Source organism: Macrotis lagotis, chromosome 1 (assembly GCF_037893015.1).
Source record: "Macrotis lagotis isolate mMagLag1 chromosome 1, bilby.v1.9.chrom.fasta, whole genome shotgun sequence".
Taxonomy (NCBI): Eukaryota; Metazoa; Chordata; class Mammalia; order Peramelemorphia; family Peramelidae; genus Macrotis; species Macrotis lagotis.
The window spans coordinates 898,500,365-898,522,207 of NC_133658.1; the positions used below are offsets into that span (position 1 = coordinate 898,500,365).

The 21,843-nt window shown below is 44.8% G+C and overlaps 1 protein-coding gene across 5 annotated transcripts; it reads left to right on the forward strand.

Moving 5' to 3' along the window:
* Nucleotides 1-5,173: 5,173 nt before the first annotated feature.
* UBE2J2 (ubiquitin conjugating enzyme E2 J2) lies at nt 5,174-21,554 on the forward strand. Of its 5 annotated transcripts, XM_074218769.1 has the most exons (9): nt 5,354-5,440; nt 5,732-5,838; nt 9,503-9,621; nt 12,351-12,481; nt 14,265-14,305; nt 15,799-15,901; nt 16,013-16,151; nt 17,528-17,608; nt 18,344-21,554. In XM_074218769.1, the coding sequence occupies exons 3-9, from the start codon at nt 9,580-9,582 to the stop codon at nt 18,626-18,628; spliced, it is 822 nt and encodes a 273-aa protein (XP_074074870.1). In that variant the 5' UTR covers nt 5,354-5,440; nt 5,732-5,838; nt 9,503-9,579; the 3' UTR covers nt 18,629-21,554. The 5 variants fall into 5 exon arrangements, with proteins under 5 accessions (XP_074074872.1, XP_074074873.1, XP_074074870.1 ...); XM_074218771.1 differs by lacking the exons at nt 5,354-5,440; nt 5,732-5,838; nt 9,503-9,621 and adding an exon at nt 5,174-5,264; XM_074218772.1 differs by lacking the exons at nt 5,732-5,838; nt 9,503-9,621 and having other exon boundaries at nt 5,338-5,440.
* The last annotated feature ends 289 nt before the right edge of the window (nt 21,555-21,843 follow it).

Sequence of the window (21,843 nt, forward strand, 5' to 3'; positions counted from 1 at the left end):
ACTCTAAGGTATCACCTCATACCTGTCAGTTTGGCCAATATGACAAAAAAGGAAAATGATCAATGTTAGAGGGAATGTGGGAAAACTGGAACACTCTTGGTGTAGTTGTGAACTGATCCAACCTCTCTGGAGAGCAATTTGGAACTATAAAAAGCAATATAATTGTGCATACTCTTTGTTACAGACATACTACTACTGGGTTTGTATCCCAAAGAGATAAGAAAGACAAAAACCCAGATATACAAAACTATTTATTGCAGCTCTTTTTGTACTGGCAAAGAATTGGAAATTGAAGGGATGACTATTAATTAGGGATTTATGAAAGTGATGATGTACTATTCTGTAAGAAATCATGAGCAGCCAGAGTTTGGAAAAGTCTGGAAATACTTGCATAAACTGATGCTGAATGAAGTAAGCAAGACTGAGAAGAACATTGTATACATTAACAGCAACGGTGTAATGATCAACTATACTGGACTCACTCTTTTTTTTAAATTTATTTTTATTAAAGATATTATTTGACTTTTAAAATTTTCCTCCCAACCTTACTCCCCCCCCCCCCCCCCCACGGAAAGCAATCTGTCAGTCTTTACTTGGTTTCCATGTTGTACCTTGATCCAAATTGGGTGTGATGAGAGAGAAATCATATCCTTAAAGAAGAGAAGAGAAGTCTAAGAGGTAACAAGATCAGACAATAAGATATCTGGACTCACTCTTCTTAGCAGTATGATAATCAAAGACAATTCTAAAGGACTTATGATACAAAATATCACATCAAGAGGGAACTATGGAGTCTGAATGCAGAACAAATATTATTTTCCACTTTTAAATTGTTTTGTGTTTTATAGTTTTTCCCTCATTTTTTCTTCTTTTTTCTGATTCTGTTCTTTCACAACATGATTAATATTAATTAATAAACAAATCTCTAATATAGTTATAGATGTATAACCTATATTAGATTATTCTTTGTCAAGGGGAGAGGGGAAGGAGGAAGGAGAAAAATGTGGGACTCAAAACCTTACCAAAAATGATTGTTGAAAACTATTTTTACATGTAGTTGGAATAGTAAATAAATTTATTTTATAATGTGCTGGCATTATTAACAAAATAATTAAATTACCCAGAAATTATGTCTCATACATTTTCAAATGCCACGAGAGAGGTAATGGTCCAGTTGGAGGCAAAAACAGAGAGAAGGGGCAGGGACAGAACTAGAGACAAGGTATAAATAAATACAAGTATTTATTTAGCTTCTACTAGGTTTAAGCGACTGTGGTGACCACTGGGAAATACAAATTGAAAACCTCCTGCTCTTTCAGGGGTTTTGCATTCTAACAGGGAGATGATAAGTGTACATTTAAGGATATGCAAGGTACTTACAAAGTACATTCAAGATAACCTAAGAAGTCCCATCAAGGAGTCTTTATTAAGCACTCACTCTTTATTAGGTGCTGTGTGAAGAGCTGGAAGGGATGAGTAGTTGGGGGTATACAGGGAAAGACTTCTCTTGCAGAACAGAGATATAACCAGGTAAAGAACAAGTTGGAGGGAGGAAGAGATGGGGATGAAGGCAGAGATATATGGATAGGGACAAGAATAGACATAAGGGCAGAGAAAGAGACAAAAATGGAGATAGGTATGAGGATAGAGAAAGAGACAGGTCCAGGGACAGACAGTAAAAGAAAATCAAACTCCTGTTATCCCATTCCCCCAAGGTCTCCCCAGCAAGAGTGCCCCTACCCTCATCCTCTTGTCTTCAATCTCTCCCTATTGATTGGCCCTTTCACTGCTGTCTACAAATGAGTACATATCTAAAACATCTTTAAATAACTTTTATTACATCCTCCTATTCCCACTATCTTTTTTTTTCCTTTCACAGTCAAAACTTCTAGGAAAAAACTTCCTGCCTTCACATCGTAGCCTCTAGCATACCTCTCAAACCATTGCAAGCTTCTGACTTCCTTTTTTTCAACTGAAACTGCACCCATTTATTTTTTAATTGCTATATCTAATGGCTCATCTTTACCCTTCTTGAGCTAATGATCAACCTTTTCCCCTGGATACTCTCCAGATTTTCATGACATTGTTTTCCCTTGCCTCTCCTCTCCAGTCTCCTTTGCTGGCTCATCATTCATGTCAGTCAACTCAACCAACATTCATTAAGTGCCTACTATGTGTGAGTATAAGTTTACCTTTCTAACATCTCTTGAATATGACTCCTTTTCTCCTGTGGCACTGACTGTCACGTCCTGGTGCAGGCCCTCCTCATCTCATGCTCGGACTTTTGCAATAGCCACTGATGAGTCTGTATACCTGAAGTCTCTTCTCCTCTAATCCATCCTCCATTCAGTCACCAAATTGATCTTCTTAAAACATAGTTGACCTTGTAACTCCCCTACTCAATAAACTCCACTGGCTCCCTATTACCTCCAAAATAAATATTAAAATCCTTTGTTTGGCATTCAAAGGCTTTCATAACCTAGGCCCTTCCCACTTTTCCAGTCTTTTTACCCTTTCCCCCTCCCCAGTACTCTTTGATTCAGTGATACTGACGCTCTTCTTGTTCCTTGAAGTAAAATACTCCACTTGTATCTTCTCTGTCCCTTCTGTCTAGAATGCTCTTCCTTTTCTCTGTCTGCTCTTTCTCAGACTTTCTTATATCCCAGCTAATATCCCAGGTGCTACTGGAAGTCTTTCCCAATCTTTCTTAATTCTAGTGCTTTCACTTAATTATTTTCCTGTAGCCTGTTTGTACGTCATTGCTTGCTGTCACTCCCATTAGATTGTGAGCATGGTGTTCTCAGCAATGTTGCTGGTCACCTTCCACTAGGATGAAAACATCAAGGTCAGCTACTGCACTGATGGTAAATTATTCAATTTGAAAAGGCAACAAGCCAAGACTAAAGTGGAAGGAGAGTAGGTACATGACTTTTTGTTCCCAGATGATTGTGCATTCAATGCCGTGCATGAGGCTGGAATGCAACAAAGTATGGATGGATTCTCTGCTGCTTGTACTCATTTTGACCTAGAAATTTACTCCAAGAATACACAAATTCTCTATCAGCCTGCTGACTTATCCATGGCATCCTTATGTGGAACCACTTTTATGGCAAATGGAGAAATTTTAAATGTTGTGGATAAGTTCACTTACTCTGGCACTATGCTTTCCAGGAATGTAAACATAGATAAGTTTGATGCTGCATTGCCAGAGCTAGCTGTATTTGGGAGGCTTGAAAGAAAAGTATGGGAGAGAAGAGGTGTTTAACTACCATACTGAAGGTCTACAGAGATGTTGCAATGACGTCATTGCTATATGCCTGTGAAACCTGGACAGTCTACCAGGGTCACGTCAGGAAATGGAATCACTTCCATTTGAATTGTCTTAGGGAGATTCTGAAGATCACCTGGCAGAAGCTACCAGACAACTGAGGTCCTTTCTCAAGCTAAACTGCATAGCATCCAAACTCTACTGTATAGCACAACTCTCTAACGGGATGGTGATATTGTAAGAATGACAAACATATTTGCCTTAAAGACTCTTTTATGACAAATTCACATGAGTGGGCAACCAGCATACCCCCATTAAAGATCATGTCCTGTTCTAAGAGTGAAGATTTGCAGTACTAAAAAGAAATGTGTATTCAAATTTGGAGACATCTCCTCTCCAAGTGTTGGTGTGGACTATTTGTGCCTGACCTGTGGTAGAACCTTCCAAGTTTCATTTTTGTCCTTCATTTTTGAGGGAGTTCATGACAACAGGGAGGTGATGCCATGGCAATCATGTGAATTGGATTTGAGGGAGGCGGGTGCTGTGCTAATTCACCAGTCTCACTTTCCCCTGCAGAGCCATCTGGGTCCAGTGTCCAGATATGAATCAGGATGACTGGAGGGAGATGGTCCTGGACAGGAGGCAATCAGGGTAAAGTGATTTGCCCAAGGTCACACAACTAGTGATGTTTATCCTTTGTTCTCAAAGAAGACTGTAACATCAGGGAGGTGATGTCATGACAAGCACATGAATTGGATTCGAGTGAGGGAGGGCTGTGTACCCCAGTCTCACTTTCTCCTCCCGAGCCATCTGGGTCCAGTGGCCAGATATGGATCAGGATGACTGGAGATAGTTCTGAATAGGAAGCCATCAGAATAAAGTAACTTGCCCAGGGTTACACAGCTAGTGATGATGTTTGTCCTTTGTTCTCAAGGAAGACTATGACATCAGTGAGGTGATGTACACATGAGTTGGATTGGAGTGAGGGGGAGCGGTGTTCAATCCCCAGTCTCACTTTCTCCTCCAGAGCCCTCTGGGTCCTGTGGCCAGATAGGAATCAGGACGACTGGAGGGAGATGGTCCTGGACAGGAGGCAATCAGGGTAAAGCGATTTGCCCAAGGTCACACAACTAGTGGTGTTTGTCCTTTGTTCTCAAAGAAGACTTTGACATCAGGGAGGTGATGCCACGACAAGCAGGTGAATTAAATTTTTTTTTTGGGGGGGGCTGTGCTGTCACCAGCCTCGCTTCCCCCTCCAGAGCCATCTGGGTCCGGAGGCCAGATCTGGATCAGGATGACAGTCAGGGTGAGGTGACTTGTCCAAGGTCAAGTCCTCCTGTCTTCAAAGCCAGCGCTCTCAGCCTCAGCATCACGAAGGGAGTTCGGTCTCTTCTCGCATGGAAACCAAACCCACCAACATGGGGGTCTGCATGCGCCCCTCCCTTCCTCCCCCACCCCCATGTGAGCTGCTCAGGACCCCCAAGTGCCCAGGATGGCTCGGCTGAACAGCCGGGGACTGAGCGGGACTGAGCGGTTGCGGGCGCGGACGGGCTCCCCATGGCCAGGACCCTGCGCGCCTGCGCCGCGGCCGCCTCTCGCCCCGCCCCCGCCCAGGCTCCGCCCCCCGCGGGAGCAGCGAGACGACGGCGTCCCGGGCGCGCGCGGCCTAGAGCGTCGGGGAGGCCGCGAGGGCAGGGATGAGGGGAGGCGCCCCGTTCGTCCCCGGAAGCGGAAGTGGCTCCCGGCTCGGCCGGAGGGCGGCCATCTTGGAAGCCGGAGCGGCGGCGGCGGCGGCGACTGAGGGTGTGACGGGCCCGCTCCCGGACGGCGGCGGCGGCTCCCCGGCCCGGCCCGGCCTCGGCTCCGCCTCGGCTCGGCTCCACCGCCCGCCCGCCCTTGTTGCTTCGCCTTCCCGGGGCGGAGCGAGCCCGGGCCCGGGCCTAGCGCGGCGGCGGCGGCGGCGGCCCCGGGAGCGACCCCGGCGGCGGCGGGAGAGGTGAGCGGGCCGGGCGGGGCGGGCGGGGCCGCGGTAACAATCGGCGGGGTCACGCTCCCCTCCCCAGCGCCGCAGGCGGGCCCCGAGGCCCCGGGCTGACGCCGCTGCCAGGCCCGAAGCGGGCGCCCGGGCTCCCCCAGTCCCGCTCCCGCAGCGTCCCCGCGGCCCGGCGCTGGGTAAGTCGGGGGCCCGGGCCTCCGCCTCCCCAACCGCCGAAGGCCGGCTCGCAGGGTCCCCCGGGCCTCCGCGACAGCGGCGCCCCCGGCCCGGCCCGGGCCCCCGGGAGACACGGACCAGGCCGGGGGGCGGCGCAGCCCCGTCTGACCTCATCACCGCCCCGGGTCCCTCCCGTCAGCGGCCCCCGGAGCGCCCGCAGGGCCCCCGCTGCGCCCGGGCCACAGACAAGCCAGAGACCCCCAGAGCAGCCGCAAGGCTCGGGCCGTGCCATCCCCCCTCTCACTTTGCAGATCAGGATAGCCAGAGATGTGCAGCATGGTCTGTCCCCTCTGAGCCTGGGCTTTCTTGGTTGAACCGAATGACTTAACCAAGGGCAGATGAGGAGTAAGGGACAGAGGTGAGGAGTTCTCATTTTTCTGCTTAAGACCCTGAGGGGCAGTGATGTACTCATGGACCAGAGCTAGTAAGCGAGCAGAGTCTGCGGTTGACTTCGAGAAAGTGGTCTTCATCTCTCGGGTGGCCCAACCGGGCCTGGGGATTGGCTGCTCACCAAGCGGTTCTTAACGACCAAAAGTCGAGGACCTTAAAAGGCTTTGGTTTATGTGGGTTCTAGCTGTCCATATTTTCAAATGTGTAACTTCATTTAAAAAGGAATACATTCTGTGTTTAAAAAGTTGTGAAAAATAAGTTTTCCCAGACAAAAACGTTTGGTGAGAAGTTTACAACTCTCTTCAATGTCTGGCCTGGTAGGAAACAGTTGGATTCGCCCATCTCTTTCTGAATTCAAGTGGTTGTTTTGATTTGAAGAACAGGAGGACAATCCAGCTTGAAGCAGATAATGTAATTGGAAAAGTGAGAGGTATCTTAATAAGGGAAGAATGTCTCAAGATTATTTTGAAAATGGTTTTGGTCTCACTACCCCCCCCCCCCCAAAGGCTATTAAGGATCTTTCTAAGGCCACTAACCCCATCTGAGAACAACCGTCCTTGGCTGAGATTTTGGAGCGTCCCAGAGCTTAGCCCAGAGAATTGTAGATAAAGAGTTGGAAGGCACTTGGGAAGTGAGGAAGTGGAGGCCAAGAAGGGATGGGATGAACCTAGAAGCCCAAAAGTACTGACTGGCAGAGACCCATTAGAACTCAGATCCTCTGAATCTGACTCCACTCCTCTTTTCACTGGACCCCAAGGAGGTGGTTATTCTCTGAGTTGAATGGAATGGAATCAGCTGGTCCAGTCTCTTTATTTTGCATAAGAAACTAAGACCTAGAGAGGAAAGGACTTGCCCAAGGTAGGAGCCTTTCACAGATAGTAAGAAGCAGAACCCCAGATTTAACAAATCCAGAAGTGTGTGGGCTATGACCTGTCCCAGCAGCTACTGAGGATTCTTTGTTTTTCACTCTTCTTCCATCTCCTTGAGCCTCCTTTCCATCTCCCCCCCACCAGGGCTTCCTAAAACACTGTCAGCCCAGCACCTGTGACAGCTCCTTTCTCAGCCTGGTTCACTCCCTTGGCAGCTCATCTGGTCCTTGCCCTTGTGGATTCCCTCTTAGTTGCTGTGAAAACATAATCTCAAAACTTCTTGGCTTTCAGAGAGTCTCAGAGAAGGGTGAATGGGGATGACTTCAGGGTCTGGTTTGTGGATTCTACTGTTGTTTCTCAGTGGGTCCTGTTGTGAGGGCAGAGGGCCTTAACACTGCACTCAGACTTTGGGGTCACCTCTGGATATAAGGGAGGAATAAAGACCTGCCCCCGCCAAGAACTTAGGAGAGACTCCTGCACAGATCATGGCAGTGACAGCAGATTGCTGTTAAGATAAGCATGTTTGACAGACTTTCAGAGGGATGTGTGTCTTTAATAAAGTGGATGGAATCACATGTTTAGTATGACAGGAGCCTTCACAATGGTCCAGACCTAGTAGCCTATTTCTTGTGGGATGGATTTCCTAGATGGATGACAGGGCCATGAGACTTAGAACCAGAATGGATCTGATAGACCATCAATTTGACTCTAATTTCAAGGGTGAAGGACAGACCTGAGAGAACAAGCTAGCCTTGGGACTAAAATGCAGGCTCTTCCCACCAGCCTCCTGAGCATTTAGGGACTTTTGTTTACATTAGTCCTGTATGTGCATGACCCTGAAGCTCTCAAGTCATCCACATCCCTCAGGGAAGCCAGATGAACTTTCATGTTTGCCTAAAGAACACAAAAGAGGACTGTGCTGTAGAAATCGTGATTATTAAAATATTACTTATGACTTTGGTTTCCTGAAACCATTTTCCCTGATAACAGTCTGATAGTGAAGTGAGCATAGGGTCCATAGATAGGAGGTCTGTGTTTTATCGTCCCAGTTGTGCCACTGTCTGGTTGCAGGACTTTCTGTGCCTTCATTGTTTCATGACAGGAAATGAAGGGATTGGACTGTGCTGGTCTGTCTGACCTCTATTTGCGTATACCTGCTATTTGCATGTATTGATTCTTATGTAGGCTGCATTCCACCTTTCCTACACCCTCCATCCCTCCCCATCTAACTTTGAGAAACCTCATTTTAGGGGCAAAGCTTGATACAGTTCAGTAGTTGTTATCTTGCTTGGGCATCTCAGCTCCTACATGTCCAAAGAGTATCTCTGCAGGTATTCTTCAGTCTATATATTCAACCTCAGGCACTGTTTGAGTTAGTCATAGCAAACTCTTTCTGGGACATCTTGAACTCGATGATTTTGGGGCATCTCAAGCTCAGCATGTCCAAAATGGAACTCATCTTCCTAAACTTTCCTGTTACTGGCAGGAACAGGATCGACTACACAGGACCCTCAGTGTCCTCATTGACTTATCCCTCTCACATATCCAGTCTGTTGCTCAGTCTTGTCATTTCCACCTTCACATGCCCTCTCTCCACTCATCTAGCCCCAACCCTGGTTCAGACACTTCACTCCCTCACTTGGGCTGTTGAAATCACTTCCAGTTTTTTCCCACTCAGCTGCAGAGGTGACCATAGCCTACATCTGGCCATGTCAACCCAGGGACTTTGTTACTTCCAGGATTAAGCAGAACATCAAGTCTTTTGTTTGGTATTAAAGCCCATCGTGACCCTCTTCTCAGCTACACACAGATATATATATGTCCCATGGCCCCTTCTTAACCTTTCCAGCCTTCTTCAGTCCTCTTCCCCTTCAAGTATTCTGTTAGTCAACCATATTGACCTGGCACTTCCTTCCCAGTCATGTTTCATCTCCCTTTGCTGCCTTTGCATCAGTTGTCCTTGGAATACTTGAAATGCTTTGGCTTTTTTAAGACCCAGTTCAGTGTGGGAGTCCTTTCTTGAAGTTTCCCCTTCTCCCTCCAATGCTTTCAGATTACTTTCATTTACATCGTTTATATACCTAGTTATTTGCCTTTTTCACTTATGTGTGCCTTTTTTGGTACTCTGAGCCTGTAGCAGTCTCTCACACATAGTAAAGGCTTAAATGTTTGTTCATAGATTAGTTTTGTCATTCTATTTGAGACTTGAGAAAAGTCTTGAATATAGATTTAAGTATATGATATATATTTATATATGTGAGATCTGTATCTGTATTCGTATATAGTTATACCTACATATGTACACATAATTGCTTTTTTTTTTTTTAAGGATTTTTGCAAGGCAAATGGGGTTAAGTGGCTTGCCCAAGGCCACACAGCTAGGTAATTATTAAGTGTCTGAGACCGGATTTGAACCCAGGTACTCCTAACTCCAGGGCTGGTGCTTTATCCACTACACCACCTAGCCGCCCCCATAATTGCTTTTAATATTTCAAGGGACTGTATATATCGTTGACTTGAGAACTTACCTCAGTTGATACCAGTCGCAAGCCTTTTTTTCCCTTATTGCCTGAGAAGGATATGTTTGTTGTTGCTAAGGTTAACTTTCTAGTCATGAATCTCCTTGAGTTTAACCAGGCTGCACTTTGTAGTCAGGTACATAGAGCCAATTTATTTGGTTTAATTTGATAAACTTAATATTTGAGATTTGAGAGACAATACCCTGGGAGCTGGACATTTATACTATTTTTCTTGAGTTTCTAGAAGTTCCAATGATTTCTCTTCTGGTTTTCTACCTAACAACCTTGTGGCATGCACCCACACTCCTACACATACTCTGAATGATCTTTGTCTTCAGGGAGTCCTGTCTTAAGGCAGCATGGGTCAGTACATATATTCATTTTTCTTTCTAGTGCCTTTAGTTTTGTCTAGACAGCTCAGAGAGCTTGATACTTGGACAGAATGATTTTGAAAAGTCAAACTCCTTCCCTAAAATGACCCTAGGCTAGATGTCCTGTAAGAAATGAAATGAAAAATTTGACTTGTAGAAAGAGAAATGAAGTTGTTAGGGGATATAATTTTATACACACACACACACACACACACACACACACACACACAGGCAGCCATACTCACATAAACATATAAACACATATGTGCCCATATACATGCATGATATTGTTTATATTTGAGTTTTTTAATGGATTGACTATATTTCAGATTGAACAGATTGTACTGCTGAAGGTCACATTGTGCCCTTGGTTTGTTTGTTCATAGAATAGCCAAAAGGAGTGTAGTTGGATTTGGTTTGTGTTGATGTCAGTTCACTTTCAACATCTTTTGAAAATTAAGCATGCAATTCAGAGTACTAGAAACCAGTTTTAAAGATTGATGACAGAATGACCTTTTTCTTATCCAGTTTTCACTTTTGTTTGTGTGACAGGCTGCTGCTTTCATTTCTAGGGTATATGTCAGTATTCTGGTAGAAGGGAATAGATTCTCTTTTCCAGACCTACTATAATTGTAACCTTAGCAGTCTTCTTCAAGAGGCTCAAACAGGTGTTGCCAGTGTTGATATCGCATGAGCTACCCAATCCATTTTGACTGCTAAGTGACATGGTAGATGCAGCCAGCTTCTTCTACTGCCACTCAACAATATTCTGATCTGAAGTCATTCCTTGAAATATGATGACCACAGAGTGGTCTAGTTGGAGATGCTGTGCCCTCCTGGGCAGGGGAAAGACTGGAAGCAGACCTAGTGACATAGAATTAACCCAGTGGCTTCTTTCAGCTTTCTTTTGATTCCTTATTGGAGGCCTGCTACTTTAAGAATCCTTGCATCAAAGAAATAAAAGGAAGCTGGGAGATCCTTGACTTCATTTTAAAGATGAGAAAACTGAGTCCCCGAGAGGAAAAACAATTTCTCCTAGATAAGATAAGGAATCTGGTAGAGCCAGGGCCTGATCCCATATTCTTTTGGTTTCCAACCTTGAAGGTAAAAATAAATAAGGAAGTAAACTCATCTCTTTGAAGATTCAGAGTTAAAGATCACTGAATGTGTTGAGAAGTCTGATACCTAATTAAATGAGTATTTAGTACTTTAAGGTGCTAGTTACTATAAAAGGTTGAGCCCTCCAGGAGACTGAGAGAGAAGTTAAGCAGAATCATAACACAGGTGATTAGATAGGTGATAAGTGTGTAATAGAGATGAGAGAATGCAAGGAGGGAAGGATCCCTTCTACAGCAGGGAAAACTTTTGTAAGGAGCTGGCTCAAGGAGGGTGGGCAGGATTTTAACCCAGAAGGCCTAGAAGATCTAACCTGAGCAGAAGCACAGAGATGGAGAAGGACCAGGGAGTTGAAGAATGGTGAATAGTCATGATTCGCTGAAGTTATGGGTTCTGTGATGGAGAAGGGCTAGAAAAGTCAGTCTGAGTACAATTTAGGAGTTTTGAAAGTCAGATTCCAGGAGTGGATATCCATCAGGGAGCCATTGAATGTTTTTGAGCCAGAGAAGGCCTTGGATCAGAACTCTGCATCCAGAAGCTTCATGTCACTAATTTCCTATAAGTTGCATTAAAATGGAAGGACTGGAGGTCAGGAGACATTAGGTAGGAGGTTACTTACAGTCTTTCAGGTCAAAGTAACAAGAGCCTGAACTAGGGTCAATGGCAATGGGAAGAAAAGCAGCCAGAGGTATTTTGGAGGATAAAACATTTCCCCCCCCAGGATTTGGTGAGACCTACAGGGAATCGGTGCTCCAGATCTCCTAACTTGTAGTTCAGTATCGTTTTTACTATGCCACATCACCTTTGTCTTCCATCCTTCACTTTGATAGAGAGATAATCTTACAGGATTGGGAGTATCAGATCTTCTACATAGCCTTTTTTGATCCTCCTATTACTTAGGACTCCCTCCCAAATATTACTTTGTATTTACTTATTTGTTTTTATGGTAAGCACCTGGAGGGACTATTTTTGATTTGGGAGATTTGACCTCAGCAAATGATTGGGAGAATGTAGTGCTATCAAAAACTGGAAAGCCATGGAGGAACTATTGGTTGGTAGAAAGGTGATTTAAGTTTTTGACAGGTTGAGCTGGGAATGGAGGGCAGAGGAAGACAGAGTAGGTCACTGAAATGTTTTAGGAACATTGTTGAGCAGGCATGCAACCTGGGGAGCTATGGGACATTTTTGCTTAAGAAATGACTTGATGGAATTAGTACTTTAGGAGGATTAACCAGGGGAAAAGGGCTTGGATCTCCAGGAGAACCTGGAAGAAGGAGAGCAATTAGGTTACTCTTGTTGTTAGAGTGTGAGAGGATGAGGAAGTGCATTGTGTCCATGTCAGAAACTGAGGAGGCACTTTGGAGGAAAAAAGAGTAGGAGTTTATGACTGATGAGACACAAAAGGAAGCAATGAAAGAGAAGTGTCTACAGTGCAGGACATCTGGGAGGTGATGGTGCCAGTGAAGTGTGTGAAGGGAATGGGCAGGGGAGCCTCAGCGAATGAATTTGTGACAGTAATGGTCATAGGAAAGGAAATATTGGTAACAGATGACCTGCTAATGAGATTTGATGCTTGTACATAATTCATGTTTGTTTTTTTCATAGATGAGCAACAACAGTAATAAGAGAGCACCGACCACAGCAACCCAGAGGCTTAAACAAGACTACCTTCGAATTAAAAAAGACCCAGTGCCTTATATCTGTGCTGAACCCCTCCCCTCAAATATTCTGGAATGGTAAGGTTTCAGATTGGTTACTTTCATCAGAATTGAAAAATTTAGGGGACTCAAGAAGGCTGAACTTGCATGGCTTTTGTTGCCATTGTCTTCTTTTTTTCCTTTTACTATCTAAAAAACACTAGTAGGTAATTGTATCCGGATATGCCATGTGCATGAGTGTGTGTGAGTGCACAACAGATAATTTTATGAGATACTCTGAAATCATGGTCTTCTACCATAAGACCCCCTCAGTATCAATCCTTATCTTTGTAGAAATAGCAAATTTTAGATTGTTGATGCAAGGCAGAAATATAGAAGGAAAAATATTCAGAATGATTATTAGGATTTTTCACTTTGAAAGAAGTGTCTTTGTTACTGCTCATGGTATTCTTGGTCAGTCCTTTTTTTTTTGTTCTGATTTTCCCGTGGAGGAGACAGAAACAAGGGAGAATCATAGGATACTGATCCTCCACACCATAGATGAGTAAATGGGCAGTTTAGATATCTAATAGCCCTCTATTGCAGTCATACAGCTTAGGGTGGCCAAGCTGTGACTCCTTTCCCCATCATGCCCTGTTGCCTTCTCAAATGAGTCTCTTTTAGAGGAGCCCATAAAAATAGTGTCTTCAGTTGAAAACCGTGTGTAAAAATTGACTTTCAACTGAAGCCTCCCACATCTGAGCCTCATGATTTTGTCTGTTCCTTCTTATTTTGTACAAGTTCTACTAAAGGGTTGAATATGTCTTTGCTTCTTTTGCTTCAAAGGGGCAATTTGTTCCTTTTTTCATAACATGTTTTTGCTCTAATTGACTTTTTCCTCCTTTCTCACACCAGTTGATGATTGATTTTTTTCTTCTCCCCCAAAGCATCTATATTACTTACAGATGATACTAAGCCTCATTTAATTGTTCAGATTTTGATTTAACAGAACCAATGGGGGAGAGATGGGTATAGTATTTTTCAGACTTTGTTTACTGCAGAGATATATTAGCCAGTTTGTTATAGCCTAATGGGAAAGCATGTGGGTGTTTCTACATTATGGGGAAAATAGAAACATTCTGACCACACTTTGTTTCATCTTTTCAAACTGTATCCTTTGAAAGTGACTTTAGGGGCGGCTAGGTGGTGTAGTGGATAAAGCACCACCCTTGGAGTCTGGAGTACCTGGGTTCAAATCCGGTCTCAGACTCTTAATAATTACCTAGTTGTGTGGCCTTGGGCAAGCCACTTAACCCCATTTGCCTTGCAAAAACCTAAAAAAAAAAAAAGTGACTTCAGCATTTCCATCATGCATTGAGTTTGTAGACTGAAGTACTCATTGGAACTTGATTTTATTATTACTGTGAGTTATCTAAGACCAAATTTTATTAAATTGTTTTATCTGAAATATATATTTATGTATTACATGTAATAATTTCATTTGGCATAGAAATATTAGCACTTTGGTAGAGACTTAGAGTGACTGAAGAGACTTATCTGTAAATAATCTGTTCAGTTTAGAATAGACCAAATTAACAGCACTAAAGAGAGGGCTTGAATTAAACAGTATATTGTTGGGGTACTTAGACTTTGCCCCTTAAACGTGCTATAATGAGGGGGTTTGGGGAGGACACTTTTAGCATTTGGGAAAATGTTTGCCCTTATGGTATAGATCCAAAACAGATTTACCTTCTGTGATCAGAAGGAAGATCTGTTGACCCTTGCCTGCTCTGTCCGGCACACAGCATGCGGAGGCTGTCAGGATCGCTTTAGACAGCCTGGACTGGGCACACTCTTGAGGTTTGTCCTCTCTTTCCTTTAGGCACTATGTTGTCCGGGGACCTGAGATGACTCCTTATGAAGGTAAGTGATCCAAGATGCTGTGGCAAGACCATTGTCCCCTTTTGGGTTGCAGCTTAAGGAAACTTGATACAGGTTTTCGTTGACTCCTAATATCTCCAAGTTCTAAAGATACTTATTCAAAATTCTGTTTTTTTCATTAGACATACTTTTATTCAACTTTTAAAAATATTTGGAATTTAGATAGTTTTTAGTGGCATTCTTCACATCAGCCCTCTCTTGGAATACCCAGGGATGGAGAGTTCACTTGTTTTACAAAGTATTTTGTTCTAGTTAACCTTTGTTACTATGTTTTCTTAGATTGAGGTTGCTTAATCAATCTCCTGAACTAGCTTAAGACAACACGATCAAGCTTAGGCAGAAGCTGCTAGCCTTTTTGGTGAGCAGGTTAGATCATATTGGAAGACTGCCCACAGATTTTGGAAATGTTAGAAAAAAATGCCTTGACAATCAGAGCCATCTCATTGCTGCCTCAGAAGATGGCGGGCTTCCTCTCACCAGAGGTCTTTAAGTAGAGCTAAGTTATGCTTGGAGGGAATTCTGCTCTGGTGATGACCTAGCCTCTGTGACCTCTGCCAATTCTTTTCAATTCTCTGAAATCCCAGAGACTGTGGACTCTGCCCCAAGCTCCCTGGGAACACCTTTAAGTTAGAGGAGCATTTTGGGGCACTTCAGAGCCTGCCCTCCAAGAGTTTGCATTCTTTTGGGATGTTTAATAGAAGTTAATCAGAAGAACTGGCAGAAATTTCCCAGGGAGCATAGGCTTGTTTTGTTGTGGGTTCATGTGGAAGGTGGTTCAAAGCTTCAGGGCATAAGGAGATAACAAGGGCTAGAGGGAACCCATACATCTTCATTCAGCAATCAGAACTGGGAGAGGATGAGGAGGGTTCAGAGGGGAGGGGACAGAAGGAGACTAGACAGAGCTTGGGGCCCTGCTGGAGCCAGAGGTAGGGGAGGATGGGGAGGGAAGAAAGGCCTCAATAGTCTGAGAAGCTCTAGGGGCAGCCAGGATTGTAGGGGGCTAGGTTTCAGTGCCACATATCTCCCCTCTACCCCAACCTGGTTTGGTTTGAGGAGGTGTGATTCCAGAATGCTATAATAATAATAATAATGACAATAATAACTAATATTTAGAGGGTGTTTACTACATGCCAGGAAGCAGCTTCTATTATTATCCTTACTTTACTGACAAGGAAACAGAGGCAGGCAGAGGTGAAGTGACTTGCCCAGGGTCACTCAGTTAGGAAGAATCTGAAGGTAGCTTTGATCTGAAGTCTTCCCGACCCCAGGCCTGCCACCACTTAGCCTGAGTTTGTTTGAGATGTGAAAGACATTTCTGGGTCATTTGATTGAAGTCCTGACCAGTGGGCTCAGTGTGTTTTTGGTGAAGACATAAATGATGATTCTTTTTTCATGTTTTATTTGCAACAGGTTTGTCTTTGTAAAACAAGGAAATTTCCCTGAGTTATTTTTGGCTTTCTTCTGTTTTAATATAGGTGGCTATTATCATGGAAAACTAATTTTCCCCAGAGAATTTCCTTTTAAACCTCCTAGTATTTATATGATAACTCCCAATGGAAGATTTAAATGTAATACAAGGTAAGATCTTTTCCTTGTTCCACCTGTTTCTTCGGTTATCTTTGGGAGCCATGCAGGGGACATCATGTGTATGTTCTATAAATAGGTGCCTTTCCCCCCCTCTTTTGGCAGGTTATGTCTTTCAATCACTGATTTCCACCCAGATACATGGAATCCAGCTTGGTCAGTCTCAACAATCTTGACGGGTCTGCTCAGCTTTATGGTGGAAAAGGGTCCCACATTGGGCAGCATAGAAACTTCAGACTACACAGTGAGTCCTTAGGAACATCTCCCATTGTGGGCTGTTATGGATAGAAATGGAGGTTGTGAATGGCAGTGTGCTAGACCTGAGGACAATGACAGTCCCTTCCCTCAGCTTCATTTAATCTAGAACCATAGAAGGTGATGTGTCGACAAACTCGGGACACCACCTGCACTCTCTGGAGGACTCCCCTCCATAGCGTCATTATTACCTAGCTCCCCTTGGAGGCTTGGGTCTGACCGTGGGTTAGAAAAAAGTTCTTTGCAGGATTTGCTGCTTGAGCTAGGCCTGAGCCATGGGGAAGGAGGTCTGGAAGCAGAGATTTCTTTGGTAGGAGCACAGAGGAGCAATATATGCAAGGACCTAGAGTTGGAGAAGGACAGAACTGAGAAAGAACCATTTGCCTGGAACACAAAATGACAGAAAGGGAATACCTTGGAGTGAAGTCAGCTGGTTGGAGTAGGTTGTGAGAGCTTTCTTTGTGTTACCAGAGCCAGAGTCCTGGCTCATCCCCAGGGAATCCTGTGATAATTCTCTTAGCTGTTTGTGGCACCCTAGGAGTGCCCTTAGGTGAAAAGAAGGGTCCACTGGCCACTGATTCCAGATAACTGAGTGAGAAATAGACCCCCTCCATGTTAAGATCATTGTACCAAGAGAAAATTCCAGAGGTCATACTCTCTATTCCCCTGTCCCTGGGCAACACCATTCCAATGAAGATAGATGATAACCCCTACTCAAGACATCTTTTCCCTTCTCTCCTTAAGGGAAGGCTCCCCATCTATGTTTCGGGTGTGATCATTGCTCCCTAGCTATGAAGATCCTCCTCATTTCTCCCCTGAGGCCTTTATCCTTTGGCTTAGCATAATTATTCTTCTCTACTCTGTGGGTTGTTAAAAATCGGGTCACCCTCATCTTTGGCAGCTTCTGATGAGCTAGTGGATGGGAGTTGAGCACTTGGGCCTCCTGGAGGAGATCTGGCTGGGTTGGAGTGAGCTAAGAAATGCTGTTCTCTGGCCTTGGACCGATCGTCCGTGTGTTAGGGAAGCAGCGATGGCCGGACTCTTCTGTCTGGTGAAGAGAGATTATCTCTTTCCTGTTGTGGGTAACAGTGCCTGCTTTCATTCCTGCCACTGATGAATGGGAATCCATTGGGCCAAAATGCTCAGTATGTGAACACATTAATATTGGTAAAGGAGTAAAATGGATGCATTTAAAGCCTGAGGCTGGAGAGTGTTGAGATAGTTGTGGGTAAACAAATTCCCCATAGTCAGTGAGAGCCTCCCATCTCCATGTTTTCTCCAGCAGTGAGGTGTAACTTTAGGTATTTTTAAAGTTAGCTTGGAGTGAGCTTCTGTTCTCAAGCTAATGTTTTTCTTTCTTGGCAGAAAAGACAACTTGCTGCACAAAGTTTGGCATTTAACTTAAAAGACAAAGTGTTTTGTGAACTGTTTCCTGAAGTGGTGGAGGTGAGTGCTCCTTAAAAAGCAAAGAGAAGTTTGGAAATCTATTCTCCCTTCTTACCAAAAAAAAAACAAAACCCAAACCTTTTAGTGGGTAGAGCCAGGGGGAAATGGGGGTGTCTTGTGGTGCTTAATTGTGAAAAGAGCCCCCTAGCCCCGATTGCCCTGAGCAGGAAGTCCAGGAGCAGCCATCATATGCTTGGGAGCCTGGGCCTACCTGGGTTTGCCTAGAGCTGTGTTCCCTTTAGCAGATGTACCTGTAGGATAAACATAATCTGGTGCTGCTCCTTGGCCCTGGGAAAACCTTGGAGATGGGCCCCAAAGTCCTGACAATAGTGACTTCTAAGCAGTAAAACTTTCAATTTTTTTTAATTGTTGTATGGTGGCTTGTTTTAAAATATCCACAGTCAGAAAAGCCAATAGACATTTATTAAATGTCTCCTAGGTGCCAGACTCTAAAAGTAGGAGGACAGGTGCCTGCCTTCAAGGAGCTTACAATCTAACGGAGGAAGACAGCTCACCAAAGGAACTGAAGGGGGGGGGAGGGAAGGGGGAAGGTGTTGCTTGGAGTGGGGGCTCGGGGCTATCCCAGGTTGATCAATCTGAAGGGGAGACCTGGGCTGGGCAGGTGGGAGGCTATGGAAATAGAAGGTACATGTCATTGGGGACAACATTCTTCCTGGTAAAATGTCTCTTCAGGGGTCTTTAGAAGAGTTTCTCTGCTTGTGACTCTTTTCCTAGGAGATCAAACAAAAACAGAAAGCACAAGATGAACTCAGTAGCCGCCCTCAGCCCCTCCCGTTGCCAGATGTGGTCCCTGACGGGGACACTCACCATGGTCAGAATGGGCTTCAGCTTCTAAATGGGCACGTGCCGATGGCTGGCCCCAACCACGTGGGCCTGCAGCAGGCCAACCGCAACCATGGACTCTTGGGAGGTGCTTTGGCCAACCTGTTTGTCATCGTCGGCTTTGCCGCCTTTGCCTACACAGTCAAGTATGTCCTGAGAAGCATAGCCCAGGAATGAGCTGCACGCCAGGATTCCAAGGCCTTGGTCGGAGCGAAATGAGTGAGACTCTGGGCACCAGAGTGTGACCCTGGGACAGATGACAAACAAGCTGGGTCTGGTCCTGTTGGGCTCCTGGGGTTTAGTTTTGGAAGCCTTTACAAAACACAAACAAAGCCAGACCCCAGAGTGGGCACAGCTGGGATCTGAGAAATCTGTGAGAGTCTTGAATTCCTGTCTTCTTAACCTCCCTGTGTGTCTGTGGCTATAGAGCAACTCAGTGCTGCGGAGGAGAAGCCGCCGCGCTCTTAACCCTCGCTCTCTTAGCACGGGCCCCTTTTCACTTTGTTGGACCTGTTGGAAGTAAATATGTTTTTCATTTTACATAATTCGGTCGTTCAAAAAACCCCGACACTCAATGCCTAGCCCTTGTTGTATGTACTGTTTTTAGTTTAGGTGAAGGACTCTGCTCTGGAAGGAGATGGAAGTGGCCAGTATCAAACCTTGGGAGGGCGGCCCGGGGGCTCCCCATCTGGTGGCTGATCTTCAGCCATGCTTTGTGTGGCTAATTGGTTTTTTGGTTTTTGTTTTTTTGTCAAAATGGTTGTCTTAATAAGGCTTAGGACGAACTCTTAGGGGTTCAGGTAGCCAGTCAACTGTTAGATGCTTCTGTTGGCCAGTGACAAACTTTTAGATTAATCCAGGGCCATCATGGATTTATCTCAGCATTTTTAGTGTGTTTATGTTCACTTAGAAAGAAATGACTTTTAGGAAAAATTTTTTCCTTCTATACCAATTTCCCCCTCTCAAAAAACGTGAAATTAAGATTCTGTTTTGCTTTCTGATCGCAAGATGTCATTGTTTACTTAAATAAATCTGCAGAGAAACTGACAGCCTGCTCAGAATGTGTTGCATTTGTCACAGATTTCCCTGGAGGGCTTGTAATGGAGAGAAGCAGTAGATGCTGTGGTGGCCGCCTCCAGGGTGGGGAGGGGCAGAGGAGATAAATTCTGGATCAGCTCATGCCCAGACAAGGATCTCCTGCCTCTGCTGCCTTGTCCATCACTATGGAGCTGCTCTCTTCCTTCAGTCCCTCAGCAAAGTCCACCTATAACCACATCACCCGCCTCCGCAAACCTCTCCCCTTGAAGCAGGTGACCCTCAGATCTCCACTGGCTGGCCCCAGAACTTCTTGCTTTGTTCCTGGGTCCTTAGTTCAGGATTGATTGAGAAGGAAAGAGCCTTCCCCTTTTGAGCACAAAGTCTTTTCACTGAAGGGATTCCAATAAAATTGGAGACCTTTCCTTTCTCGAGCTGCAAATTGACTTGACTCAAATATTTTGACCTGGTCTGGAGCCAAGATTTCTCTGCCCATTGCAGTTTAATTGTGACAAGTCACCCTGCACGGGATGACAGATTCCCACCTGGAATGACAAGTCCAGTAGGAGTTGGCATAGTCTGCAGCTCCACAGCAGGGTGTCTGAGAACTCTCTGTTCTTTGTGTTCAGTGAGTGGCCCTGAGAACGGACTTGCCTAAGACTGTTGAAAATGCACATTCAAGCTGTGTGGTCTCTGCTTCTGGGGGATGCTGGGAAAGAGGCATCACGTTCTTTCAAAGAGCCATAAAACTTAATTCATCAGCCACATTCTGGGACCAGTTTTCTCTGCAGTAGGTGACCAATGGGGCTGATAGGCCAGTACCATAGTGAAGAAATTGTGATGCCCACGATCTTCTAGGGGGTGGCACAGGCTCTCTCGAGCATAAAACAAGAAACAGAATCCATGACATAGAAGCCTTTGACTTTCTTAGGCTTGTTTTTAAATCTCTCCTTTTGTATGTCCTTGATTTGTCCTTGTGTAAAGAGTGACTGTTTTAGAGCTGGTTCTGTTTTGATCAGGGTCTTGGGGGAACGAGATGTTTTGTTATGTGTCTTGCCATACTGAGTCAGAGTGAGGCAGGAGGTACTGTCATTTTAGAATCTGAAGATGGGCAGGACCATTTTGACTGGAGTGAGCTTGTAGGTGGACTCCAGGATCCCTCCACCTTTGTCTCCAGGCAGGTTGACAGAATGATCCATGTTATCTTGGCCTCAGTAAGTTGGATGTAGCAGATGAGAAAAGATGACCAAAATTAGTCATGTGTTGATAGCCACAGAACTTTGGGTGGGAGGGGGGGTGAAAAATAACACTGTAATGTGGGTCATAGAGTTGACCCGTCCCCCCAGCACCAGAGGCATAGCTGTTCAGAGTGCCTCATTTAGAAATGCTGAAACACCTTTTAAAAAACAATTATATGGTTGTTTCCAATCCTTGCTCTCTGCCACCCCCTCAGTGGTGCCTTCCTTCTCAGCTGCCCTTTGTTACCTAGGAGATGAGAAAGTCCCTGATTGCACTGGGGAATTTCTCAAAGCCCGGCCACTGATACACAGGGAGGTCTAAATAGGTTTCATCCAACAGACAGGGAACCTCTTGAGTCCAGCCTGTGGAATTGAGGCCTTTTTTAAAAACTGAAGTCAGGGAGAAATTGATCCCTTCTTCCAGGCTGAAGTGTTGCCCACAATAATACTGAGGTCATATGTGATCCAAGTGATTGTCAACAAAGTGAACTTCCTTTTTCTACTAATGGAAACGATGGGGTTCTGACCTTTGTTTGATCTTGGATTTCCTTAGAACCCAAGAAGGGTTTGGGTTAGACCTCCTTAACCCCTTGTGGGAATGGTCAGAAATGTTTTTCCCATCTTTTAAATCACTTGACTTTGCTTGGCCTTAGTTCATTTTTAAAAATCACATGTTTTGGGCTGTGGTGTACAGTTTTAATTTTTCTTTTCTCAATCTCTTTAATGAAATGTTGTGTCTTATTGCTGGGAATAGCCAAGACTCTGTGTTATGCAGATTAGAAGTGACCACATTGTAAAGTGTCTGTTTAAATAAAAGAAGGAAAATCTTACAGTGAGCTACGCGCCTGTTTACAGATGTATGTGGGCACCCTTGTTCTTGGTGCTTCTCCCCTCTCCCTCCTCCCCTCTCTGCTCTCCCCTCCTCCTGGCCTTCAAGTCTGTGGACGTGGAATATTTGAAGGTGAGATGAGCCAGTTCGGCTGGAGGCCTAGCCCCAAAGAGCATCTCTATCTTGTTTTCTTTTGGGCTCTTTAGGAAGGTCTTGTCTGTCTGCTGGACAAGTTTGGGGGAATTCCAGTTCAGGCCTGGACAGGTTGACAGTTCTTCCTCTGATTTATC